At 34.6% G+C, this 27,927-nt stretch overlaps 1 protein-coding gene across 4 annotated transcripts in view; it reads left to right on the top strand.

Moving 5' to 3' along the window:
* Nucleotides 1-27,927, top strand: part of LOC102231869 (diacylglycerol kinase iota) — a 71,593-nt gene that overhangs the window by 31,493 nt on the left and 12,173 nt on the right. For 2 of the 4 annotated variants that reach the window (XM_023350235.1, XM_023350233.1), the window contains exons 2-23: nucleotides 2,901-3,009; nucleotides 6,312-6,407; nucleotides 8,664-8,738; nucleotides 8,899-8,955; nucleotides 9,038-9,103; nucleotides 9,184-9,252; nucleotides 10,262-10,378; nucleotides 10,681-10,755; nucleotides 11,957-12,052; nucleotides 12,142-12,224; nucleotides 12,455-12,515; nucleotides 13,795-13,908; nucleotides 16,274-16,399; nucleotides 16,645-16,723; nucleotides 17,041-17,096; nucleotides 17,666-17,728; nucleotides 19,261-19,334; nucleotides 20,829-20,940; nucleotides 21,023-21,109; nucleotides 22,126-22,238; nucleotides 23,866-23,928; nucleotides 27,362-27,462. In XM_023350235.1, the coding sequence (XP_023206003.1) occupies nucleotides 2,901-3,009; nucleotides 6,312-6,407; nucleotides 8,664-8,738; nucleotides 8,899-8,955; nucleotides 9,038-9,103; nucleotides 9,184-9,252; nucleotides 10,262-10,378; nucleotides 10,681-10,755; nucleotides 11,957-12,052; nucleotides 12,142-12,224; nucleotides 12,455-12,515; nucleotides 13,795-13,908; nucleotides 16,274-16,399; nucleotides 16,645-16,723; nucleotides 17,041-17,096; nucleotides 17,666-17,728; nucleotides 19,261-19,334; nucleotides 20,829-20,940; nucleotides 21,023-21,109; nucleotides 22,126-22,238; nucleotides 23,866-23,928; nucleotides 27,362-27,462 (1,892 nt within the window). The remainder of the gene's footprint in view (nucleotides 1-2,900; nucleotides 3,010-6,311; nucleotides 6,408-8,663; nucleotides 8,739-8,898; nucleotides 8,956-9,037; nucleotides 9,104-9,183; nucleotides 9,253-10,261; nucleotides 10,379-10,680; nucleotides 10,756-11,956; nucleotides 12,053-12,141; nucleotides 12,225-12,454; nucleotides 12,516-13,794; nucleotides 13,909-16,273; nucleotides 16,400-16,644; nucleotides 16,724-17,040; nucleotides 17,097-17,665; nucleotides 17,729-19,260; nucleotides 19,335-20,828; nucleotides 20,941-21,022; nucleotides 21,110-22,125; nucleotides 22,239-23,865; nucleotides 23,929-27,361; nucleotides 27,463-27,927) is intronic. The other 2 variants (XM_023350234.1, XM_023350236.1) reach the window with 2 other exon arrangements.

The raw sequence follows: 27,927 nt of genomic DNA, 5'->3' as shown, positions 1-27,927 counted from the left end.
TAAGCTGTCAGATGTTCTTTAAGGATAGATGGGGACAATAAGTCATTCTTCATGTTCTCCACACTTTAAAAGCAGAAAAAGTAGTGAAGCCTTATTCAGGAGGAAGTCAGAGTTCCTTGGAAAATTATGAATCCAGAAGTATGGAAACATTTTTTAATTTAATATCCAAATACCCATCCATCCTTTTGTACATTTACTTTAGCATTTTTAAAATTTGTTAATGAATAAAAAGCTGGGATATTTTGTGTGTGAAAAGTCAAGGTTTTTTTTTTAACAGAAGTGTTTTTTCTATTTTTTTTAAAAAAAGCACTAAACCTTACATTTAGTCAAATTTTATCAAGAAAATTTACATAACCTATGGAAAAAATACAAAACCTTTTTAAAGATTTGTGAACCTTAATTATGTTATCTAGATGCATTTCTTGCCCCAAATATTTAAACATAAGGGCATTTTCAAGTCATATTTGTCACGATGTGCACTAACCCCACTCCACCCGCTTTTATTTTAATTTTCTTTTATTTATTTATTTATTCTTGTGAAAGGGGATTGGGTTCGTCTTAAGTATTGTTGACTTGTTTTTTATCTGTTCTGTATATGTGTTATTCTGTACAACATTATAAATAAAATAACCTAAAAAAAAAGGTAAAATTGACATAATATATTGATTAATGTTCCAGTTACTGCTAATCAAAGGCAGGTGGGGTTTTAGCCTTATTTAGATCAACTCAGTGTTTCGGCTGTTTTGCAGATTTCTAGAAGTTTGTCCCAGATTGGAGGAAGTTATTTTTATAAATATTTAAACCTGTTTATGTTGTACGGTTTCAGCAGAAGCCGGCTCTTAAACAAGTTGTGTGATTAGTAATCATTTATGATTTTAATTTTTTAGATTTCCTGGACTGAATTTGTGTTGTTAGGGTTGGGGTGTGTCTCTGTGAGTGTAGCCCACAGGTTTCTGTGGCTTGTGTCCAGTCACCATGCGTCCTTGCGTTTGTTCTGTTGTTGCCCACGCAAAGCTATTTTTAGCTCCAGGGTCGTGAGTACATGTGTGTGTGAGTGTGTTTAGGTGCGATCAGGTTGCACGGTGTGTAAGTAGACTCCTCTTTGTCCTGTGTGATCATTTTGGAGAGACGGCCACTAAAACTTTCAGCAGCGGGGTCAGATGCGTCGGACTTTTCCACTCGTTTGTTTTTCATCTGGAGTCCAGAGAGTCGTCTTTAATTTCAGGAAACCTTCAGACCTTTGAAGGTTTGTGCTGCCAGAAATTTATGTGGAAACACTTTAACTGTGTTGCACATGCAAATAATTCAGTTCATATTCAATTAATTTTGATATAAATTACATTTAGTTCAATTAAGCTCAAATAACAGTTAAAAATAAACTATTAATTCCTTTGTGAATTAGAAGTAATTATAGTAGATATAAGATGTGAACACAATGTTATTAGAGCATAGTAATTAATTAAAAAACGTTTCCTCCTTAAATTTGATATATATATTGTATCTTATATATTATCATAAATCTATTTTGAATTTTAGCTTCATAAATGCAAATTCTGTGTTATGTAGGCCATTATTAAACTTGAAAACTGTCCTGACCACAAAATCCTTTAAGTAGATGTGGGAATTTATTGTATCGTTTATGATTTATCGTGGTAAATGTATTTTTATAAGAATTTTGATTTGTTGTTGTTACAATAATGATGTTTTAAAAAAACAACCTTGAAACTGTCCTTATTGTCAGGATAATTGATAGTTTTACTATTTTCTGCACCGTTTGCGCAATGATAGTTGATAAATACTAATACATTTGAAAATACAGTTACCATGCGCAGGTTAGTGATACAAATCACACTTCTTTATGTCCTAAGGCAGTGTATTACAAATGGGAATGTTTTTCAATAGCAGTATTTGTATCAGTGGGGCTATAATTGATGTTGCAGCCACACTGTTGTCACTTTTACTGGTATCTAGGCCTGTCGTAATAATCAATAAATCAGTTAATTGCATGATAAATTAAAGCAAGCACAATAATTTCCATTTATATGACTTATCGTTTTTGTCTTTTCTGTATTTGGTCTCAACTAGCCCTTAATAATTTTGTTTGTAGAAACTTCAACATTTATTTTGTTATTTAAATTGTTTTGTTTATTTATTTGGTGTTTTTTTTTATGTTTATCAGAGTTTTAAGTTTATTGTTCTTTGATAATCTGTTCCTCCATTGCATAATATTACTTGAAATTGGACTCAAAGCAACAATATTATCGTTTATCGCAATAACTTGGGACAATTCACCATCCAGCAATATTTATCGTGACATATCATTATCACAATAGTGCTGCAAAATATTTTGATACAATTTTAAGTCCATACTGCTTAAAGTAAAAAAGACAAAATATAGAAATGGGCAAAACTTGTTACTGTCTTTTTCAATTGTTGGTTTATAGAAAAATATATTTTTCCAATATTAGGACCAAAATATCAGCATCATGCATAAGTAGAGTTTATCATAGTTTTATTTTATCACTGCAGGAGAGACAAACGTATAAAGATGAACTAAACCTGAGCGGGTAAAAAGAGGAAGAGACGCGTGCTGAGTCATCCGTCTTCGACTCTTTTTCTCGTCACCATGAAGTGCTGCTGGCAGTCTCTCCACCAAGCTGTTCCCAGTCCGCCTCAAACAAATATCTGCAGCTGAGCCGGAAAATTATGAATAAATAATTTACGGACTAAATCACGCTGAAACCCTTCAAGTCCTCACAGTTATTCATCTACTCTGTGTCATTATGCGAGCGTGACAGTTCACTTCTGCATTGCCATCAGTGCAGCTTTTCCCATTATTATTATTATAAAAATGATAATATTTTAAAGTGTTAATTTATGGTTGTCTTTCTTGACTGCAGGAAAGCCATCTCCAGATCAGGTCTCCATTACCTCGGCCCGCCTCAGCCTTCGCTCCCTCCAGCATCCAACGGACCAAACAAGGATCTACGAACCTGCGTGGACTGGACGGTCAGACACTCAGCATCACAAATCTGCTTAGCAACATGCATTTATTCTGTTCATTGTGCAAAAAGCTTGTCTAGGTTTAAGTTTCTCCTTTGAGTCACTGCCTGACATTTACAATCTCAATTTATCAGCATACTGTATGTTTCTGTGGAGACAAAAAAAACCCCAGCGGTTTCTCTCCTCTTCTTTATTAATAATGCAGGACGATGTGTAAGCAGCGTGGGAGAGAAAGTTTTATGTGTCACCGTTTCTCAAGATATGACTTTTCCAGCATCTGTTTTTTTCCAGAGTTTAATGGATTTTATTTACAAAACATGAATCACGACGCTGCAAAGCTGCTTTAAAACGAAAAAATGTCAAGAGGCAAAGAAAAGCACTCGAAACACAACACATTAAACCGTCCAAAAGTTAAGAAAAAGTTTGAGCTGATATTTTTAGTTGCAGGTAAATCCCATTAGCTTTCACTTTCTAGAAAGACGACGCTCTAAAATCTGAAGTGTGTGTTTCAGCTGTGATGGCAGTAATCATGAGGTTTTGTCATATTACAATTTAAATGTGTTAAATCTTGTCTGAAATCATATTTTCTATAATTAATATCAATGAAATGTTGAATCTACCCTGGTGTTTATTCACTGTAAAACATTTGAAGGTGGTTTAACTTGGAAAACGCAATTTAAGTCAACAAGAAAATTGTTTTGGTTTTACCTCAGAAGTTAAAGTTCATGAAGTTGATTTAACAACAAGAGACAAGTTGTCTTTAAGTTCATTAATATTGAATTATGAGTTTTAACTTAATGCTGCAATTTAAACCAAATAATTAGTTAAATAGCCACTTTTCTGTATTATGTTCACTCACAATTTCAAGTGAAAATAACAACTTATTTTACTTTAGAATAATTAAAATTCTTACTTCAAACTGCAGGAAGAAAAATTCAGATCTGATAAGGAATTTTACTAAACATCACAATGAATTCAGCTCAGAAACAATTAGTGTGAACAGGACATTAAAATAAACACAAGAGTCAGATCAGTGTAATGAACTTCCAACTCAGGATACAACAACATGCTGCTAAGCATTCTGGGAAATAGTTCCCACTCCTGTCTTTTTTTTCTTCCTGTTTTTTTTTTTTAAAGCCATAGTTTACCCTTGGAGGTCTGACAAAATTAATAGATAAACTTTTTACTGTAAGTTTATCTTTCACAAACTCACACATTTAGGTTCAAAATCTGAAACTTGCTAAATTTATTTGACATAAAGAGTAGAAGATAGTAGACACAACTAAATGCCGCTCAAATGTTTTACAGTGTTTTACTTCCTCCTTACAAAGTGATTGATTGTTGATTAAAAGTTTCAGAAAAGTGTAAGAAATTTGGAAAAAATAAAGCATGAATATCTAAAATGCTTCAGTGATGCAGGAGGATGAAAACGCCACAAACTCCATGATGAATTTCTAGAGTTTTACTTGTATTTGTCGCCCTTCTGTAATCTGTCCCTTCCTGACTAAACTATTAAAAATAAAGAATTTTCTCTCTTTGATGACGTCAGGAAACAAATTTCCCCAAAATAATATAAGCATTTAAGGTGTAAAGCCATTTTTAAATATGTTTTGCAGTGAATAATTCAAATCTCAAGGTGTTATATATCATTAATAAACTGTAAATACAAAGTGGTTTATTATTGATGAGAATGTGTAAACTGTTATGGGCTCACATGGAGCGTCCTGCAGAGACACTTCAGCACATCCTCACTAACCTTTAAATCCCTGCATGATGCACACACACACACACACACACACACACACACACACACAGCATTACATAACTATAAATACATATATAATTACCTTTTATATGATCAATGAAACTGATTGGACAGCTTTACAGGACACAACTTTCAACAGTGAAGAATTGGTAAAATGTTATTTTCTTGTAAACAAATCGGGAAAAAAATTGAGGACTAAAAATAATTTAAAAGAAAAAAATCAACTCTTATATGGAGTGGATGCAAAATGAATCAATTTATTGGGTAAAACAAATTGGCATTTTTTTTCCCATATTTTCATTTTAGCCTTTTTTTATACATTAGAAACAGATTAAAATGTGTAAAAAAGCAAGTAATTTAATTCCTTTTTCAAGTAAGAAAATAAACAATAAATCAGAATAACTATAGTCGACAACTAATTTATTAATCGATTAATCTTTTTTAATTGTAAAAAAGACAATTTGCCAAAACTGTACAAAAATAAATAGATTTTCCTTTTAGAATAAGAAAAAAACGTTGTAAATATGTTTTACCCAGAACTACTCAAGTGGCAGTTTTAGCTTCACCTGGTTCAAATTCTGTTTAAAAACATAATAAAATAAAATAAATGTCTCCCATTTAGCAACTTTTGCTCTCCAATTATTAATCTGCAAATCCAAAAAATAACCAACAGGTCAGCCCGACACAGATGCGTTCATTAAAGGAATGCTGCTATTGCATTTTAGGCAATAAAATGTTTATTTTCTTCTTTAATAAAATAAACATAGTTGTTTATTTGCATCTTTTAATGAGTTTTTTTCTATTTTTGTGTAAAAAAGTCTTAAAAAATAAGCAGAATGTGTGTTTTTTTTTTTTTTTACCAATTAATTGATTACTAAAACAATCGTTAGTTGCAACAGTTGCTTCAACCAACAAGGACTTTTCAGTTCAAATTCAATTTAAAAATATTTTAAAGGGAAAATAAATGTTTTTGTAACTTATATCATCAGTGAGCAGGAAGATCCTTACACTGTTGCTGGAAGACTCTCCAGTAGCAGTCAGAATAGCAGCATATGTGAAGAAGCTTCTGACTGAAGACTTGCTGTTTACCAGAGTCATGACTGTCTGAATATGCAGACAACAGAGACGATATTTCACAGTAAAATGTCCTGTTGTTGCCATGCATTGCTAATCCACCTCATTTGCTTTTGCCATTCCTTGGACGTCTACTTTTTAACTCCTCTGGGATTGAATCCAAGTCTTTTCTGTTAAATTCCCACCATCACAGGTTTGTACAGGGCCGCTCTCTGAGTGCTGGACGTTAACCGCCACTTCTGGAGTGTTTTGATTAACACCTCAGATTTCCAGACGCCGTGAATTACCCGCCTACTCAGCAGCAGCAGCGTTTATGCACTCGACACACTCACTGGCCGTAATCTCCTCCGAGGGTTTCTGTGCAGTTTTATATACGACCAAACAACAATCGCTTAAAGAGGGAGACGTGCAGACGGACGGCGGCGCCTTATTAAGTGATAATTCAACCCTCTTTCTTCTCCTCCTGCAGGAAAACGCAGGGAACGGAGATCACTTGTGGATGGAGACGAGTTGCTCAGGAGAGCTGTGTTACCTCGGGGAGGATGCGTGTCTCCTGAAGACTGCGGTGAGTAGAGACTGATCACGTCTCTGCAGGAGAGAAACAGGAACGAAGGAGCAGGTGCTTCTCCTAGGATTATATTTCTGCTGCTATCTGGTCCGTTAGCCGCCTCTTTTTCTTAAAGGAAACATTCCACTCTCACTAAATTATAAATAATTTCAACTTGGAAACCGTCTGAACTGAATACTAATGCTGGGAATACATGAACATTAAATCTGCTCTGAGCTTAAAGAACTGTTTTATCTTTATCGCAGTTTTACTTTTTGGAGCAGAAACAACAAAACGTCTGAGATTTGATTTAAATATTATTATGAACCGGATCAAGATGGAGAAAGAAATTTATTTTCAAGTTTTTTGAAAAAAGCTTGTTTGAATTAGAGTTAAGTAACACTTTATTTGAAGGGCTGTGCATAAGACTGACATGACACAGCATGAACATAAGGGAGTCTTCATGAAAGTTTATGACTGTTGTAATGAAAGTAAATAATGACAGTTTTAATACAACTTCTAGTAAAACTTTGCATTAGGTGTCATTATTTATCAAATAATAACAATTTTAATACAAAGTTTACACTTTTAATGGACTTTAAATGCAGGTTTTAATACATCTTTGCATTGGAAGTGTCATTGTTTACAAAATAATGACACTTCCAATGCAAGTTTGAGTAAAACTTTGCATTCAGTGTCATTATTTACCAAATAATAACAATTTTAATACAAAGTTTACACTTTTAATGGACTTTTAATGCACGTTTTATTGTAACTTTGAATTTAAAGAGTCATTATTTGGAGAATAATGACTCTTTAAATGCAATTTTGCATTAAAAGTCCATTAAAAGCATCATTACCTTCACCACAACAATCTTAAACATTTTGAAGACTCCTTCATGTTTGTGACAAGTGTTAAGTCAGTCTTATGCGCAGCATTTAAAATAAAGTGCTACCAATACTTCTCACTGTTTAATGGTTTAATTTTCATTCACATCATTGACAAACTGCGCTTTAGAGGATCCCTGACAGCAGTGAAACATTCCTGCTGAGACGTTTACGTTTAAATTATAGGCCTTGTGAACTCTGTCCTCTGGCAGAGAATAGCAGCTATTAGCATGAAGAGCAGAGAAATAACCTTCACTTTTCACAATAAAATAATAACACATGAGCATTACAGCACGGTACTTACAGTATGATTAGAAGAAAATGCTGTGGCTCACTGTGAGATTTCTCTGACATCCAGGTGGATTTGTGTTTGTGGTTTAAATAAGTTAAATAAGATGAAAACTAAATGTGAACGTGAATGAAACTATCCTTTTTTCAAATGTGCAACAAGTTTAACAGGCTGTGGTAGGAACTATAAAATGTTCTCAGGTATGTTTGTAGTTAATTCGGAAAGCAGCTCAGGCAGCGGTGTCCAAACTTTTTGCCACATTGACCACAAAGTTTTCTAAGTAAAAACTCAGACATGTTTTGTTCCTGTGTAACAATAAACCACAAAACTGCGTTTTAGTGAAACAAGTTGCCATTTTTAAGGGAATAACATGGGAATAATATGCTTATTAAAAGAAATGCACACAGTTCACACATTTTTGAGGCGTTTAACTGACCTTTAATGTTTCCAACACGAGAACAGAGCTTGAGTCACTATTTTTTTTGATAATGTATTTGTCCAAGTTTAGTAAATCAATTAAATACAGCTGTTCTGTTTATTATGAAATTAAAAAGAGAGAAACAAGGCTGATTATTAAAAGTTTAATACTTCGCACACAAAATCTTACCAAGTATTTTTAGTCTAGTTTCCTGAAATAAGACAAAACTAATATAAAAGTAACTTTCCAGCATAATTTTAAGTCAATAATTCCTGATGAAAATGTATTAGCAATAAGTGAAATAATCTGCCAGTTAAACAAGCTGTTTTTCTCTTTATTATGAGTTAAAATGTCTGATTCCTCTGGTGGTTTATTTCACCAATAACTAAGGTGTTTTTATTAATATTAAGGAATTAATGATAATTAATAATTAATTTTTTGCTGAAGAGTTTGTATTATTTCAAGTGCAGTGAGATACTTGCATTGGAAACTAGAGTAAAAATGCTTTTATTGTACCCAGGTAGTACTAGTTAATGAAGGCAACTTGGCCTCTGACATCTGAAGTGTTTGTGTTTTACCAGACACACCAGGTGATAAATGACTCGTTTTTTCCTCACTGTTTGTATTTTCAGTGGCTTTGTGTCTCACTCTGCTCTATGCTCCCTGTGTTTCCTTTAAGAAGTCGGCCCCCAGGAGGAAATGCGCCGCCTGCAAAATCGTAGTCCACACCGGCTGCATAGAGCAGCTAGAAAAGGTGCGGCACACAAACACCAACACGCTTCAGCGGCTCATCCTTCAAGGCCGACGTTTATTTCCTTTGAATTAAATTCAATCCAACCTTGTTCCCGTCAAATTCTGTCGAGCCGCAGATGAATGCTTTCAGACTCACGATCACGGTTTGTGTCTCTGTTAAGATTAACTTCAGATGCAAGCCGACCTTCAGGGAGGGGGGGTCCCGATGCCTCAGAGACGTGAGTGTTTCTTGATGTCAACATGTGTGTATGGCTGTAAAAATGAGGAATCGCAGCTCTGAGCGCCGTTATCTGCCAACAGAACGTACTGAGACACCACTGGGTCCACAGGCGGCGGCAGGAGGGGAAATGTAAACAGTGTGGGAAGGTGGGCTCACTCACACACAGAAATGTTCCTGGAGTCCTTATAAAGAACCAAAAACCTACTGTCAATGTTTGTTTTTTCAGAGTTTTCAGCAGAAGTTCTTCCACAGCAAAGAAATAATCGCCATCAGTTGTTCTTGGTGTAAACAGGCGGTAAGGAAACTCATCATTCGTCTTCAACAAAACTGAATAAAAATGAAGTAGATGAGAAACAATAGGCCTCACTGTTGTGAAATTTACAATTCCTAAAGAATATTCCTACTTTAAATGGAACCTATCATGCATCATTTACATTTTGCATGTTTTTATTCTTCCATTAGAGTCTCTGCTGCTACCAAAAACAGCGCAAGCGCTTTAAAAAAACACCCAAACGTTTTTCGGCAATAAGTTTATATTTTTTGATGTCTGAAAAATTTGCCATTTTAAAATCCTCCTGAATATTCAATGACATTCAACTGATACTGCATCGTTACCTAGCAACCCCAGCAAAACCCAGCCCGTCACCTAGCAACCCAAGCTGAGCTCCAAAATGATTGGCCCGCTGGTTTTACTGTACAAAGAAAAGAGCGGAAAAGACAAGTGCTTTATTGTTGACTTGCCTTCCAGAAACAACTTGTTACATACTCGTTTGTTGTGCAGCAGGCTCCATTTCTGCTTTTCAAAGCTGTATGTTTGTATAGTTGGGTGTCTGTTTGCAGCTGTTTTCACATGCAAGTGTAAACGTTGAGTGAAAAAAACCAATAAAAAGCTTTTTAGGATTTAAAGTGACCAAAAACTCACTGTCAATGTTTGTCAAGACACACTAATACAAATCAAATTAGGCAAATCTAAGAATAATTTTGTGCAAAGAATGTGACCTGTTCAAGGAAGCTTAACAGGTCACCTTTTGGCATTAAGTTTATGTTTTTTGGTGTCTGGACAAGTCGTTTCAAAAACCTCTCAACTGTTAAGTCACTATGGACGGGCACTGTGCTGTTGCCTAGCAACCCCTAATAATTTAATAACGTCGTTCTTTGCTAATGTCTATTTGTTCCAGACTTGAGGCAGGTGATGCATGCAAGTGTTAAGATTTAATTACGCTGATCTATTCGTCTAATACTCAGATGAAATGAGTTTTTTTTTGTTAGAGATAAATAAAAGCTAACGTCCGTTTGTCTTCCAGTTCCACAACAAGGTGACGTGCTTCATGCTGCACCAGATCGAGGAGCCGTGTTCGCTGGGGGCCCACGCCGGAGTCATCGTCCCTCCCTCCTGGATCATCAAAGTCAGGAAGCCACAGGTGAGAAAGAATCCCTCCCTCCAGTTGATCAAGTTCACCCGGTGACGATGATGCAAAGCGACCTCGTCGGGGCTAAATTTGAAAAGCGGCCTCTCAGAGGCTGGTGGGTGTGATGCGATGTGATCCGACGTACGTCTGATCTCCGAGGGAAGCCTGAGTTTAGGCCTCAGTTTGAGTCTCCCTCACGCACCAGTGCAGAAAAATGTCTCCCGCAGACACGTCGCACGCTTCATTGCTCCTCTAATCAGCGTCAGCGTGGATGCGGTGACAGCGAACTAACATCTGAACTCTCCGTGTCCCAGAGCTCGCTGAAGAACTCAGCCAGGAGGAAAAAACGGACGTCTTTCAAACGAAGGGCGAGCAAGAAAGGACTGGATGTGAGTGAGAAAACGCTCCTATTGATCCAGTGACTTTTAGCAAACAAGCAAAGAAAATGTGTTTATGGTTTTAAAGTGTGTGTGATTACACAGAAACAGGTTTTTTTAAATCTTATTTCAGTTTAGAAAATGATTTAATGTCTCTTTAAATCAGTTTCTTTCTTCTCACACATTTTTTCTCCGTTTAGTTTTAGATTTAATGTTAAAATATAATTTCATCAGGTTTAAATATGTTCTTTTTAAGTTTTTAAATTGTTGTGTAAGGTTAACATTTTCTCCGCTTTCACTGAATATTTTAGGGCTGAAATTATTAATCCGGTTAAGCGTGATTAATTGGATTAATTGTGATTAATCGATTATTAAAAATAAGCAACTAATTTCGTCATTGAGTATACAGAATTAAAAAAGGTTTTTTACTGGAAGAACAACACACTCATTAACACAGTAATTAATCAAAACTATACAAAAACTTACTTACATTTCTCATTTAAGATAAAAACAAACTAATTTGTCTGTAGATACATTTTAACCCGAACTCTTCAAGCCACAGTTTTAGCTTCACTCGGTTCAAATTATGTAAATATAATCTTTTTTATGCACATTTTGCTACTCAGTTATTAAAATTAGCTAATAGAAAAAATTGTCTTACTTTTTCACATGTTCATGTTAGACATATTTTTTTTAAGTGTAGATTAATTTTTTGCTACAAATGATCAAACATTCACTAAAGGAATGTTGTGTTATCGTCTTTTAGACAATAACATGTTTATTTTCTTAATTTAAAAAGAAATATAACTGTTTATTTGCATCTTAAATGTATTTCTAATATTACTTAATATTTTTAAAATACAATTAATTGATACATTAATCGACAACTAAAATAATCGTAGTATTATTTTTATATCTGATGTATTTATATCGATGTTTTGGTGAAAGTAATTGAAATACTAACAACTAATAATAATATAAGTGCAACTCAGCTGTGTTCACAATCAATGCATCACCTGAATCAGCGATTGGAGGTTTCATAAAACTTTCAAACTTTTAAAAGTGACAGTATGTAGTTATTGATTAAGGTGAAAAAACCCATAGAAACCTTTTTAGTTTTTTTCTTAATCCAGATGTGGTGAATTAACAGGGATTTCCCTCTTTCTCCTTACCTGGACTTCTTTTATTTTTAAACTTTTCTCTCTGTCTGCAGGACTCTAAATGGCGTCCGTTCATATTGAAACCGCTTCCTTCTCCTCTCATGAAACCCGTCTTGGTTTTTGTCAATCCCAAGAGCGGAGGCAACCAGGTGGGTGAATCTTCTTACACCTGTCGCTCGCTAGCAGCACCTGAAACGCTGCTGTTAGCCTTCATTGTTTCATACGTCTGCATCTTCAGGGTGCCAAGCTGTTGCACATGTTCATGTGGATCTTAAACCCCAGACAAGTGTTCGACTTGTCACAAGGTGGACTAAGAGAAGCGTGAGTAATCTTTTCTTATCTCTAGAAAGAAGATCTGAATCTCCTACACTGAAACAGTGGCCTGAATTCAGATTTTTTTTATTAAATGAGTGGAAATCTGTGGTATATTTTAAACACCAGCTGGACAGGATTTTAGGTTTTTGAGTCTGCAGAGGAATTCAATCTCGACACGGAAAGGAACCATTTTTTTCTGCAGCCGTCTCTCATTCAGCTGCTGTTTCAATTCTCAGGTTGGAATTGTATCGCAAAGTGCCAAACCTGCGGATCCTGGCCTGCGGTGGAGACGGCACAGTAAGACTCTATGCTCATTTTTTAACCAGTTCTTATTATTTACCAAGATCCTGGAGATTTCTTTACCTCTCTATAGGCAGAGGTCGGTAAAGTATCCAGAAATAATATTTTTTTTACATATTTTTACTCAAGTAAAAGTAAAAACGTTAAAAGGCAGTTGAGTCATGAGTAACTGATCGAAACATCTGATTTAATATTTGAAAATGATGTAATCAGACAGACAAAAATGTAAAATTAAGGCCACAATCTGGTATTTTAAAGACTGAAATAATATATATATATTTATATATATACATAACATGATTACAAATTACCAGATTTAGGCAGCACATTTAGAAATCATCAAAAATTATGAAACGGCTAATTATGATGAACCAATTATTGAAATAGTCGTCAACTAATTCCAGTAACTGATTAATCGTTAACTGGAGCAGACAGACCAATTGGTGAAAAAAAGAAAACGTATTCATAGCTGTAATTATGCCAAAATGTACAAAAATATATACGTCTTGCATTTAAGACGTGAATATGTTTTAGCCAAAACGCCTCAAGTTGTATAATTTTATTTTCACATGGTTCAAATTCACTAAATTAATGCTGTGTTTTTAAATTTCAGGCAATAAAATATTTATTTTCTTATTTAAAAAAAAAAAAAATTAAAGCAAAAAAGAAATGAATTGTTGGTTTATTTGCATCTTTTAATGCGTTTCTAATCTTGTATAAATATTAAGTGTTTTAATAAGAAATCTGTAGAATTTATCTACATCTTTTATCCAATTAATCAATTAATTGACTGAGTAATTGCTAGAATAATAGATTACGATATATACTTAACAGCAAAAACACAAAATTGCAAAGTTATAAATTAAACTCCCTACAACCAACAATTGAACAAACATTACATTTTGATGAGTGACATCACCAAAATTATACATATTAAATAAAATAAAGCAATAAACTAATACTTACAGTCAGTAATAGATACTGCATGTTAGAACAAAATAAAGTTATTCCAAATGGCTCAGCCAGTGGAAAATAACGTTAGAAAAACAAAATTTTAGCGCAAGGGTGAGTTTGTATCTCATTCATTTTTTGTTTTATCTTAATTTAGTGAAGTTACTCACAGTGAGTAGAGTATCCACTGTAAAAAGTACTACACTTTTAGTGTAGTTTTTGCACTAGAAATACACTAAAAGTATTTTTTTTTTTTTTTTTAAGAAAAAGTTACTCAGGTAACTGTAACTAAGTGTAGGTATTTACTACCCACCTCTGTCCATAGGTGGGGTGGATCCTCTCCGCTCTCGATGAGCTGCAGATGAATCCCCAGCCTCCGGTCGCTGTACTTCCTCTGGGAACAGGAAATGACCTCGCCAGGACGCTCAACTGGGGCGGGGTGAGTTTCCAGTCTTGACTCATGTTGCAGAGTAGACGGCAGACGGGGTTTTATTTTATCCTCCAGTTATTTCAGTACTTTTTTTTTTCACACAGCAGGTGAAGTTCGTCTGTTTTTGTCTCGCGTTCTGAAAATAAATGAGGTGTTTGTGTCTCCAACGCCTCTGGGAGTTTCAGGGAAACCCACATTCCAGGATGTCTGAGCGCTCTTCCGGAGCATTTCAAGCCTTGACCTCTGTTTGACCTCCTCGAAGCCGCTGACACATCGAGCACAGACGATTTAGTTACAGTTGATCTTTTACCTGTTTCCTTTCGAAATATTCCGCTTGTTCTGAATGAAATCCCCAGAAGTCAAAAATAATTTAAGAATGTTAAATAAACAAAACAAAAAGTATTCTTCAGTGGTGAAATTAAAGACACCATGATGGTAAGATCTGTCAAATCAGATTCAGAAACCGTCTTCCCACAGGTTGCTAATTGGATTTCTGAACTTTGACTAGGCCATTTTACAGCATTTGTACAGGTGGTTCAAATTCTTGAAAATACTTGAGTTTCAATTAGATTTGGAAAGTGCTTGATATTCTTACTGCACAATTTTAGAATAAAGTTCAATCTAAATTTGGAAAATACTTACAGTTTGAGTTAGATACTTTCATACGCCTCATAAAGACACAGACACATTTTTTTTCTCACTGTCTGAAGTTAAATCAGACCAAAATGTTCTTATTTTAGCTTAATTAGAACTACCTCAATTATTTCTGTTTGCAAAATGCCAGAAAACTTGGCGAAAACAATTTTTATTTTATTTTTGAATGTTTATTATTTCTAACTGCTCAGTGACTTATAAATCTGTGTAGTTAAAATAGAGGTTGGCGTATATTTTAGGCATTACATGTGACTGAAATTGAGGATTTTTTTTTTTGTTAAATTATTTTTTTGTTCAGGTTTATAGAGTGGGTGAGAGGAACATTTCAGAAACATTGAAATTTTGCAATATTTTAGTTTACTTTGTCTCTGCTGTATATTATAAAATATTATCACAAACATTATTAATAACAATGATAAATTATATTATACAATAGCGAATTTAAAGTGTTTTTTTAGTTAATTTGTTTTGTTTTTATCTGAAAATTGTGATGCTGGAAAAGTTGGGAAACTTACATAGGAAGTCCTTGAAAAATGCTTGACTTTTACAATTGGAAAAGTATACACATCCTTCCCTTAGCATGATGCTGCCACCACCATGTGTTCAGGGTACAGTAACAGCTTTCCTCCACACACAATGCTTCAAAATTTGGTCTAATCTGACCAGAGCATTCGTTAAACAATTGACTTAGTTTTTGTCAATCTTCCACTTAATCTGGATTTGTGGGACTATTAAAACTCCTTTCAACGCCTGAGCTGTGGCTCTCTGCAGCTCCTCCAAAGTTACTCTGAGCCTCTTGGTTGATGCAAAAGTACAGATGAGACAGTTTCTGCAGTTTAACTGATTTGTTTTACAAAAGTCCTCTACCTTTATCCATTCTTTATTTTTATTTTTTAATAAATCCACTGGAAGCGTAGCAGTGCTTTATTTGTCATACTTTCTCAAATGAAAAGGCAAAACATGGAACATATCGCTGCATAAGTAGACATATTAGTCAGTAACTAGGAAGCATTAGTCAGCAGTACAGATGAGTTTTAATGATGGCCTGTGAGCAGAGTTTAATTTCTAAAGATTCAGCTCAATAAGAGCGAAGCTGTTTGATCTGAAGTGACGCAGCGAGGTCGTCCAGATGACTTTGAGATACTTCTGATCCACGGAGAGATTGACGCTTCCAGAGAAGATTAGACCGAGACAATTTCTAGCTACCATATGTGCAAGAGCTCTGCCCTTTTCATTCTCTGCACACGCCTGACTGCTGTTCTTTCTTTTTTGTCTCTTTTTATCTTTTTCCATTTCCTAATCCCTCCTTGCTTCATTTTCTTCATATTTTTTTTCTCCTATCCTCTTTCAGACGTCTGGTTTAATGCTCTCGTCTTTATCTTTTCTGCAGGTCTGTGTTAAAGTGAGGTTGTCCTTTTTAGCTCTCTGCAATCAGTGTGTCTGAGGAAATCAGAAAAAATTGACACATTTTGCATTTAAGCTCATCTTATATTAGAAAAGATGCAAACGATCAGTTTATTTCTTTTTTAAATAAGAAAATCAACATTTTACTTCCTAAAATGCAATAACTTAGCACTCCTTTAATGAACGCTAAATCATTTCTAGTTCTTTCTGCTTGGGGATGCAACTAACATTTATTCATATTTAAATTTAAATTCAGATGAGAAGAAACCAAGTTCAAACATCCTGATTTCTTCCTGTTGTTTCTGTTTTGCTGCAGGGTTACACAGACGAGCCCGTGTCAAAGGTTTTGTGTCACGTTGAGGACGGTTCGGTGGTGCAGCTCGACAGGTGGAACCTGCTGGTGGAGAAAACTGCGGTCCAGCCAGAAGAAGGCACTCAGAAGGTCAGGGGTCAAGGGTCAAGCCAGAAAATGGGCTGAATTTATTCCTAAACATGTTTTTCAGAACAAGGAATCTATAAAACTGTTTTGTTTTTGTTCTAAATGTTTTTATTTTTGCATATTTTATGTGTAAATACTGATTATGTGTTGCACCAGTGTCTCTCTGGCAAATTACTTACTTTGCTATAAATTTCCAATTATAAACGTTTGCACATTGATATTTAAATATGTTTTTTGTTCCTTTTAAGCTTCCTCTGAATGTTTTCAACAACTACTTCAGCCTCGGCTTCGATGCTCATGTCACGCTGGAGTTCCACGAGTCCAGAGGTCTGTTTCACAAATTCCCTTCGCAAAAGTATTCACACCCCTTCAGACTTCAATTTTTAATGTACTTTTGTCAAATTTATGTGCTAAAACATTTAAAACCACACTTACACTTCAACATAACGCACTTCTACATGTTTAAATCCCAATAAATACACTGTAGTTTGTTTCCAAAACATCACAAAATGTTAATATTCAAGGGATGTGAATAATTTATCAAGGTTCTATTGTATTGTTATATCAAAGCCCTGAACTCTCCATGTTTTCTGCACACATTGATCGAATTTTCCTCCGTTTTTCGGCGTTTTGTTCTCTTCCAGAGGCCAACCCGGAGAAATTTAACAGTCGCTTCCGCAACAAGATGTTCTATGCTGGCGTAAGTGTCCTCCATGACAAACTGTTTAAAAACTTTGACTGGATAGTTTACATTTGTCTTCAGTTTGCTGTAATTCTGCCTTAATGACCCTCACACAGCCTGCAGGAATGAGGAACAGTAAATCAAGGGAAATTTATCTCAAAAACAACTAAACATTGGCCTTTATGAGAAAGTGGTTTCCAAGTTATTTATCAATAATGAGCAACCTGACTTGTGCAATATTCATCCAGAAAGCTCACAGAGCAAATGTCACGTTCTTAATAACTAATCTGACCTTAATCCTGAGGAAAAACCTAACAAACCTGATAGAATACCGCTTTGTTTCCAGTGATAAATTTAACTGAAATCAACTTGAAAGTGATGAACAGATGTTACAAAATCATCCAGCCGACTTTTTTCTGCAAGACATGAGCTGAAAGTCAGAAAGGATGGGCGGCAGTTGAAGCGGAAACGTACAGAGGAGTTATCTCTTTTTAATGAGGGAAATGTAATGAACTGTAATTCTGTTTGATTGGCTTCTTCTGTGTGTTTATCTGCCTGTGTGTGTGTATGTGTGTGTGCGTGTTCAGGCTGCATTCTCAGATTTCCTCCAGAGAAGCTCCAGGGACTTGTCGAAGCACGTCAGAGTGGTGGTGAGTGTTAACACGCTCTTCCTCTCTCGGCTCGTATCGTCTTCCGTGTCGACATGTCTGGGTCGGGTGATTAAACGCGCCGTCCTTCAACTTCTCTTTGGGGGTTGACCCTGAGGAGGAGTCCCACTGGGGTTCCTCACTCACATTCACTTCATGTTAAAACAAATAAATAGATCTTCACGGCCAGAAGGCAGGTTTAAATGGGATCTATTATTCAAAACTTACATTTTTTTGTACTTCCATTTGGGTTTCTAGTGCTTCTGAAAACAGTCCAAGCGCTTAAAATGCACACACAGACATTTTTTGTCAATAACTTCACTTTTTTGGTGAAAAAAAGTTAGCAACCCCAACGGAGTGACGCCTGTTACCTAGCAACACCAGTAGAGCTCCAGCACGTTTGGTCAGCTGGTTTTACTGTGCTGTACAATGGCTGCTAGAAAAGACAAATGTTTTGTTGTTGACTTACCATGGAGAAAGCACTTGCTGCATTCTTGTTGGTTGCGCAGAAGGCTGTACTTCTGCTATTCAAAGCTGTAAGGTTGTGTAATTAAGCATCTGTGTGCAGCCGTTTTCGCTTGCGAGTGTAAACATTGAATTGGGGGCGTGGCCAGTAGCTGCTTATTTGGATTTAAAGTGACAAGAGGTCCTAAAACAGCTCGAAATTTGATTATCTAAGAATAATTTTGTTTTAAAAAATGGAAAGAATGTTTTATGACACCCATAGACCTGTCCTAACCCTTAAAATGGTTGTTTTGTCCAGTGACACCAATGAAGAAGAATTACTTTATTCATCCCAGCAGGGAAATGAGGACAACACGTTATCTTTGACACATTCATTAAGCTGCCTTACTGAATTAAACCGGGTGGTTTCCATGTGACGGATCCCATCAGGCAAACGACCAAATTCATTATAATTTCAGTCCAGATCAGATATTTTTCCTTATTTTATTCCACAAGTTATATATTTTAGTTAGATATTTTCACTAGAAACCAGACTAAAACACCTGGTAAGATTTAATGTTTTTGCAGAGTGTTTACTCTTGACACTAAATCCAAGCGTAGTAGTCGATGTTAATGCCATCTTTATTGTTCCCAATGGGAGCCATTACTGTTTTTTTTTACAGATGCTCCACATTAACTCCAGCTTGGAGTAAAATAACGCTTCAAATAAATTATTAAAATCAATTAATTAGCGTCACAATTATGCCCACGAGGTGTTTATGTAATCTTCTGACTTCAGCTGTGTTTAACATCAGCATAAAACCATCCCCGTCCCCTCACAGCTAAAACATTAAATCTCTGCTGCTTTAACAGTCATAACAGTTCAATTATCTCTTGTTATGAGTTGAATTAAAAATATTTCACAGCACCAATTACTGGTGTTTAGGAACCCCTACTGTGTGATCTGACAGTAGAAACCAGGAAGTGAGCTTAACGTTTGAGCGCCCTGTCAAAATAAAAGGCGGGTCTCTGGTTCTGGTTGGACGTGGTTCTGCTGTGCAGGCGTGACTCTGGCTCTCTGCTTTCTGCAGTGCGATGGAACGGATCTAACGCCCAAAATCCAGGAGCTCAAGTTTCAGTGCATCGTGTTTTTAAACATTCCCAGGTGGGTCGGTCACAAACGCATCCAAACTGATCGAAGGTTTTACAAATATTTTCTATATTGGAATTTTGCTAAACTCTTCAACATTTGCATAAAAGGCAATCTAACCTTTTATGCAAATGGTTTTATGCAAACTCCACCTAAAAGATGAAAACTTTCTGTAGTGAGGCTTCGACTACAGCACATAAGCTTCAGTTTATGAATTTTAAATGTTAAAAAGAACCTTTTCTGAAATGAACAAGCTTGGCAATAATGTGTAATTACAAGTGATGTGTACTTACTGAGCAGGATACATATGTGTATATTGTAACCTAATATACAAAATATAAATCAGAAAATATTCAGAAAAATAGCAACTTTTTAAATAAGTACACTAAATTCAATATTCTTTCTATTTTATGTTGGAAAAATTTGTAAAACATAAAACAAAATGCCAAATTTTATTATTAAATCACACAATAAAATTATATATAATGAATTTAGAAATGTATCTCTTCCAGTTTTATTTTGTAACATTAAATTTTTTTTAATAATTACAATAAATAAACAAAAAAATCTCCAATTTATATTGGTTAGGAAGTGCTGCAACACAGCATTATAAAATAATTAAATAAAAGTTATAATTAAATCTTTTAAAGTAGAATAAATATTCATTTTGGCATGCTTTCACATTAACTTTATTATTTGAACATTTAAATAATAGATAAATGTATACATTTATTTATTATCAAGTACACATATTTTTATTAATGTTTATATGCTCTATTAATTGTTTTTATATATTTAATTTTTTTTAGTTTTGTATCTAATAATGAATGTATTTATTAAATTACTGAAATCATTACAGATAATATTTTTTTTATTTTGCTTGATACAGAAATATTTATTTAATGAGCACAGAATCATTAAATATTTAATACAATATTTAAACAAGTTTTTCCATTTTTTTCATGAAAGAGACCATTATTATATTATATATTTCTGATTAGTATGTTTATTGATATTTTTGCATACAGTGTTTGCATATACCAGTGCAAAACACCTCCAAAAAAGTAAAATAAAATAAATATGCACTAAAATAAATAAAAAATAATACATTGATGCAAATTAATAATCCATATTATTTAAATCAATTAAATATTGATTTAATTATTTACAAGTTTATAGGATTTTAGGAAACGTTTATTAATTTCTGCTACTAATTTTTTTATGATATTTTTATTTCTTGATGCAAAAGGACACATCTGATGTTTCTAACTTTCTAAATGAGATTTTTCCACTTGATTGCTGAGGCCTCTTAGAAACGATGAGACTCTTGAACCAGAGCAGGATCCTAGAAGTGTTCTCTGTTAATTGGGTTCAGTGCTTCGACCCGTCTGCTGCTGACTCTCATATCTTTGGAGATGATTTCTGTCCTCAGAGGAAGAAGAGCAGCTTCCTCTCTGGGTGCATGAAGACGACTGTCATAGCTGCTGGTGTTTGATGTGTGACATGCAGGTACTGCGCTGGCACCATGCCGTGGGGAAACACCGGAGACCACCGAGACTTTGAACCGCAGCGCCACGACGACGGCTGCATCGAGGTCATCGGCTTTACCATGGCCTCTCTGGTGAGAAAAACACTAAAAAACATCAGCCGACAGAAAAACCTTTATGTTCTACTAAACCGTACATGTCTGTGTCCTCCACCAGGCGGCGCTACAGGTCGGCGGTCACGGTGAGAGGCTTCACCAGTGCAGAGAAGTCGTTCTCACCACTTACAAGACTGTACCTGTTCAGGTAACCAACATGGATGTAGTTGCATGTGATGACCAGCAGGTGTCACCGTTGTGAAAATACAGTTTGTTTAAAGTCTCTTATTTCTGAGTCATTTAATGTTTAATTACTTCCCAGGTTTTATTAACAGTAAACCTTATGAAGCATTATTATTGTTTTTCAACCCTAACAGAGCTGAAAATAAAAGCATTTAGTGAACATGTACCACGTTATATTAATAACTGACTAAAAACCTGTAATCTTTTGAGATGGTCTGGATCAATATATGCCTGTTTAGTCACAATTATTTTCTTTTGGATTTTAAAAACTCTTTCACACATTTTTATACCTTTTTTGTCTTTTAGGCCACTAAAAAAACATGAGTTAATGTGTGAAACATATGACAAAAAATTGGATACGAATTTGATTATTTTTTCTGTTACTTCTCTCTTTCTCTGTTTCACCCTCTCTCTCTTTCTTTCTTTCTCTCTGTCTTTAACCTTCACTACTTTTCCCCTTCTTTTCTGTCTTTCTTTCTCTCTCCCATTTGTCTCTCCATTTTTCTCCTTTTCTCTCACTTTTTCTCTCTCTCTATTCCTTTCTCTCTCTCTCCTGCTCTGCAAGATGATGCATTTAAATTTTCCTGAATTTCCACCTTTTGTTTTCTATCCATCCATCCAATAAATTGATATTTTATTTAAACTTCAAACTAGGACTGCAGAACGTCAATACAATTTCTAAAACTTGTGTTGTCAATACAGTTCTTTTTTTCTATAATTAAATTTGTCATCACAATTTTCTTTTAGCTTTAACATTTCAGCTGCTAAAAACATAAATCCGCTGCAAGCATCAAAAGCAGTTAGACCTTCCAAAATATTATATTTTCACAAAATATAATATTTGTGTAATGATGAAAATAGTGATGTCATATATTGAGTGTCTCTACTTGCAATGTTTTTTATTTTACAGGGAAGTCTTGAAGAATAATAATGTTGTGTGTGTGTGTGTGTGTGTGTGTGTGTGTGTGTGTGTGTGTGTAGGTGGACGGCGAGCCGTGCCGACTGGCTCCTTCCACTCTGCGCATCTCCCTGCGAAATCAGGCCAACATGGTCCAGAAGAGCAAGAGACGCACGTCGGTGCCGCTGCTCAACGAGTGAGTCAGCTCCTCTCACACACACACACACACACACACACACACACACGCCGACACACACAGATAGAGATTGAGACGGATGAACTGGGCCAGCCGTGTTGCTACAGAGAGACCGGGCTGCAGCTCACACTAACCGAGTCACACAATCTGTTTGGTGAGTTCACTGCTCTCAGCGTCGCTCTGCAGATTTGACCCAGTCAAAGGAGGGACATGTGCTTGAATAAATGAAATCATTAGAGATGTGGAGGTTTTACAGATCAGGAGACATTTTGAGGATTTAACACTCTCTGTCTTCTCCCTGTATTTAGTATATAAATGTAAATGTGAGTCTATTTTCTGCTTTTCGTAGCGAGCTACAGTAGATGTGTGTATGTGGCAGAAGGGCTGGGCGAGAAATAAAGTCTAAGATATTTTTATATTTGATCCGATTTTCGATTTCTTAAACTTTTTTTCTCACGTTATTTAAAAAAATTTCTTTTATTTCAGTCATCACTTCTGTGAGGGTTAGTGTAGAATAAAGATTAAATCCTACTAGAAAAATGTCTTAAAACTATAAGGAAAAACTTGTTTTATTGGAGAAAAAAAAGCTCAGGTAATTAATATTTAGTCAATTTATTTTTTGTGTCCGAGTTCTCATAAAATTACTTCTTTATTCTGCAAATATTAAGATTTTATTCTGGTGTTATTTCAACTTTATTCCTGTAACATTATGTACAGAAGTACACCCGCACATTAGGGGCATTGGAGACAAAAAAAAAAAGATTTTGAGATTAATTTCAGAAATTTTCTAGAAAAAAGTGGGACATTTCTGAGTTTCGAAAGTAAATATTTTTCAACTTTTGGAACTTAGAAATTTTCTGGGTTTTTTTTTTCTAGAAATAATCTAAACATTTCTGAGTTCTTTCTAGCAAATGTTTGACTTTTGAAATTCAGATATTGCTTAGTTTTTTTCTAGAAAATGTCTGAAATGAATCTAAATATTTCTAAGTTTATTATCAGAAATTAATCTAAAATGGCCCTAATACAGCACCGTACAGAAACACTTTGGGGCCACTCGAGAAAAAAAAAAATTCAGACTTTTGATCTCAGAAGTCAAAATTCTGGGGAAAAAAATTAGCTTTATTTTTAATTTTAAAAATTATTTGAATAATAATAATAATTATTGACCTGAATAACTAGGTCAACTAGTAAATAGAAACGGAAAAACAATAAATAAATAATGAATAGAAACGGAAAAACACGCTTCTCATACAAGATGGCCGACAACCCAGGGAGCACATTAGTGGAAAAAAATCCAGATTTTCCCCCCAAAAATGTAATTTTCAAAAGATAAAATCTGTTGATCGCCCAGCCTTTTGTGGTAGAAAGAAGAGTAGAGACTTTAGCTTCTTGTTGTAGTATTTAGTGTCACTGCTATGGGACTGTGCTATCAATGTTTTGTCGACTTACCTTTTGGGATTTTCTCCATCTTTTCCTCCTCCTCTCCATCCTTTTCTTATTTTCTTCATCCGTCCAACACACTTACCCCACCTTTTCTTTTTCTTTCTTGTCGTCTCCTCTCTCCACCTCCATTCGTCCGTCCTCTCTCCTGTGTTTGTCGTATTTGTTTGCGTTTGTGCGGCTGTAGTATTCAGAAGGTGTGTGCAGCTGATCTGCGCCGCCTCTCTGCTCCCCCCGACTCCTTCTCTGTGTAAGTACCTCTAACCCCTGTTCTGTCGCTGGACGCTCGCGTGTCTCTGTGCACGTCGGCGCGAATGAAAAGGTGCCGTCACGTTTTATCCGTCAAGTTTGGCCCATATTTGAAGGCCGTGTCACGGAAATCACTGCAGCTTTTTCTACAGTTTAGTTTTTAGCTAATCATAATGTTCTGAGCAAAAGTCAAATCTGATCAAATCTGAGGAAGGGATTTCAGCGAGGAAAACCTTTTGGGTTAGTTTCCAGGTAATAAACATTACAGAATTTGAAATAAAAAGAATCTCAGTTTAAGCGCACTCACTTCAATTAACAGTTTGGTAAACAGAAAATAGTATTTTAGCAGCAATAAGATAATTCCTTAAGAGATTTGTCACAAAATATTAGAGGTGTCAAACTCATATTAAGATCTTAAATGTTCTTAAAGGGCCAGTTGCACCAAAATGTTTTGATAAAATCCATTAAAAACTGTTAAAATGTCAATAAATAACCATTTCTGCACTCATTAAGTATCTTTTCACATTTATCAGTCTCACCAGGATTTTGCAATAACAATAAAAGATTTTGTTCTTTTTGCTAATTTAGAAATAAATACAATTATTTCTGCAATATTTGTGCTTATCTATGACAGTAAATGTGACCATAAACATTCTGGTAGATTTGAATGTTGTGGTGCCATTACAGTCTGGTGTAATTTTGTTTATTTTTGTGCATTTTCTTTGCAGAGCTGAAACAATTAATTAGATTAATCATTTAATCGTGATTAATTGACATAATTGTCAGCTAATTTATTAATCAATTAATCGTTAACTGGAGTACAAACTCTAAAAAAAGCCATTTGCTGAAGGAACAACATGCTCAGAGCAGTGATTAGGCCAGAACTGTTCAGAACTTATATAAATTTTGCAGTTAAATAAATAAAAAACTTTCTAGGTTCTACTCAGAACTTCTTAAGTGACATAGTTTAGCTTCGCAAGTTGATAAAGTATTTTATAGATGCAGATGCGTCCATTGCGTCTACAAATACTAAATCTACACTATGTGATTACATTTTAGGCAATAAAATGTTTATTTTGCTATTTAAAAAAGCAATTGAATTATTTATTTCCAACATTTTAAGCTTTGATTAAAAAATCTGCGTTTTTTGTCCGATTAATCGTCAGCATAATTGATAGATTATTTGATAACTAATATAATTGTTAGTTGTTTGTTTTGTCTTAATCAGTTCAGAAGAATCAAAACGTGTTTAGACCAGAAGAATATTGAAGAATTTAGTACAAAAAGACCAATTTTAGCTTTAGAGTTTATGAAAATGTTTCTTTTATGACTAAAAACAATAATGTTTGTGTTGCAACAGCACAAGCTCATAAGTTTGATGGGAAAACGTACACATTTTAAAACGTAAAGCAGGTTTTTTGTATATATATATTTTTAAAGCATCAAATATGGGTCAAACTGCTGTGCTGTGTTGAATGTAAGTGTCTGTTTGTACAGGAAGTGTTTACTAAAGCGAGGAAGTGTTTGGCGGCATGCTGACGTCTTCTCAGTGTGCTTCTGCCTCGTCTTTATTTTTTCCTGCTGTCGTCCCTTTAATTTTACTGTGAGCTCTGCTTTTATTAGATCTCCCCTCAATGTGATGTCTTTGCTCTTTCCATACAAAAATACCTATTTATATTATATCTGAGGAATAAAAGTGAGTTGTTTTTTAAAATTCTGTAACATGTTGAGGTGCAGGGACAGTTTCCGATGGTTTTTTGTTTCTTTTTCAGCATCTTTTGAAACATCACCAGAGCTCAGACTTGATATTGTGCTGCTGAATTAGATTTAAAAACGTTTTACAGCCTCCAGTTAGTCAGACTTTATCTTTTAAGGCTCTAACTAAGAGGAGAACCAGACAGCAGGAACTAAACGTTGCAAAATTGTCAGATTTAGTTGTGATTTGTGAGTGTCTGTGTGTGCCTGTGAGCGTAAATACAAAATGCATACAGTGCCTTGCTAAAGTATTCAAACCTCTTGAAGTTACATTACAACCATAAACATCAGTGGAGCTTAATGTGAAGTGGAAAAATATATAGGTTTCAATATTTTTACAAATATAAACCCCCAGTTACTCATGAAGTCACTTAATTAGATAGTTATTATAAAGATTATTGCACTGATAACATTCTGAAAATGTTATAGGTTAAAAAATTTGTGAAACTATAACTTATTTATCAATATTAAGGAATTATTTAGTTTGAACAAGCTCCTATTTCTGGCTGAAAAGTCACTGTTAAGTTAGTTTTGTATTGTTTGAAGTGTACTAAGATACTTGCACTAAAAATACTTGGTAATATTTTGTGTTTTTGCAGTGTGGAAACAGGGAATGTATCTACATTCCCAGACTTTATTTCATCATTTAAAAGATTAGAAACTGAGTTCCTAAAAAATAGAAGGTAATTTCAACACTGGGTTTCCTTAGGTGGAAACTTCTGAAATTATTTTTTTACAAAGTGCCTTGATATGACATTTGATGACATAAACTGAATTAAGGTGAAAGGTAAAATGTAATACACAAAACATTCCTTTGTTTTTTGGTGTTTAACTGGACCTTTTCAGGTGAGTGTATAAAACACACACTGCTATTCCTAGAGCTTCAAATATTAAATTCATGCATTTTCGACTGAAACAATAATTAATCATGATTAATCAATTAATAATAGATTTTTTAAAAAGTCATTTTAAAAAATAAACTCCTATTAAGGACCTTTTGCTATTAATTAATGAGTGAATTCAAAAATTAGTCAATTAATCTATAAAAGATCAAGAGTTTACTAAAGGAATGCTTTGTTTTTGTGTTACGCAATAAAGTGTTTATTTTCTGAATTATTTGGGGGGGGTTGCATAGTTAATGTATTTCTAGTAGTGCATAAAAAGGCTGAAATGGTTAAATACAGAATCTGTGAAATGTTCCAATTTTTAATCGATTAATCATCAACATTAAATATAAAACATAACATAAACTAAAATGATAAAGTTGCAGCATTTAAATGCATTTTAAGTCCTGTCCAAATTTTTTATGCACATTTGTCCAAATGTAAAAAAAACAACAACAAAAAAACTTTTATCACACTGCAAAAATGGAGGCCATCTTTGTTTCATGATGAGCAGAAACATGGTGAATATTTTTGTTCTTAAAAATCCATAAAACATTATTTTAAAAAACCCAGATTGAGTTTGAAAATGTCTAATATTTTTTTTATTATTCATAAAAACATTTAAAAACCACGTTAGATTTTATTTCCTTTTCCCAATTTGAATAAACAGACTGAAGTTTGTGGTTGTAAATGTGAATACTTTTCCGGGTCGCTGCTCCGTTTCATGTGTGCGCTGCCAGCTTGTCTGATCCGTGCGCGTGCACGTACATGCACTGGCATGTTCTTCCCTTGCAGCCCTCATGCGGTTCCGGACCGTCTGCGGCTGCGTGTGAACCGGATCAGCCTGCAGGAGTACGACAGGCTGCAGTACGACAAGGAACGACTGCGAGACATCTGTAAGGCCGGTTAAAATAATCATTTTCCTAAAAAAAAAAAAATAAATGCAATATTTTCAAGAAAAATTTGAACACCTGAGTAAATTTTCACAAAAAAAAAACTCAGAAATTTTGTGATTAATCACAAGTTTGTAAAAAAAAAAAACTTGTGATTTTTTTCTGGAAAAATTTGACAAGTTTTCTTGACATTTTTTAAATAAAGCAGTTTGAGTACAAATTCACCAAAAACTCAGAAATCTTATGATTAATCACAAAATCACTTGGAAGTTTTCTAGACAAAAATTTAAAAGAAAATTTTCTAAAAGTTTTTTTTATATAAAAACTCTATCTACAGGATTTTTTTCCCCTAGAAAAATTAGAAGAAAAAAACAACAACCTCTTTCTTGCAAATTTCCAAGTTTTTTCTAAAACATTTTGAGATTACTCTCAATTTCTTGAGGCAAAAATGTGCAATTTTATTTTCTT

Source organism: Xiphophorus maculatus, chromosome 17, assembly GCF_002775205.1.
Source record: "Xiphophorus maculatus strain JP 163 A chromosome 17, X_maculatus-5.0-male, whole genome shotgun sequence".
NCBI classification, from domain to species: Eukaryota; Metazoa; Chordata; class Actinopteri; order Cyprinodontiformes; family Poeciliidae; genus Xiphophorus; species Xiphophorus maculatus.
The sequence above is the reverse complement of the archived record's forward strand: the minus strand, read 5'-3'. Positions and strand labels throughout refer to the sequence as shown.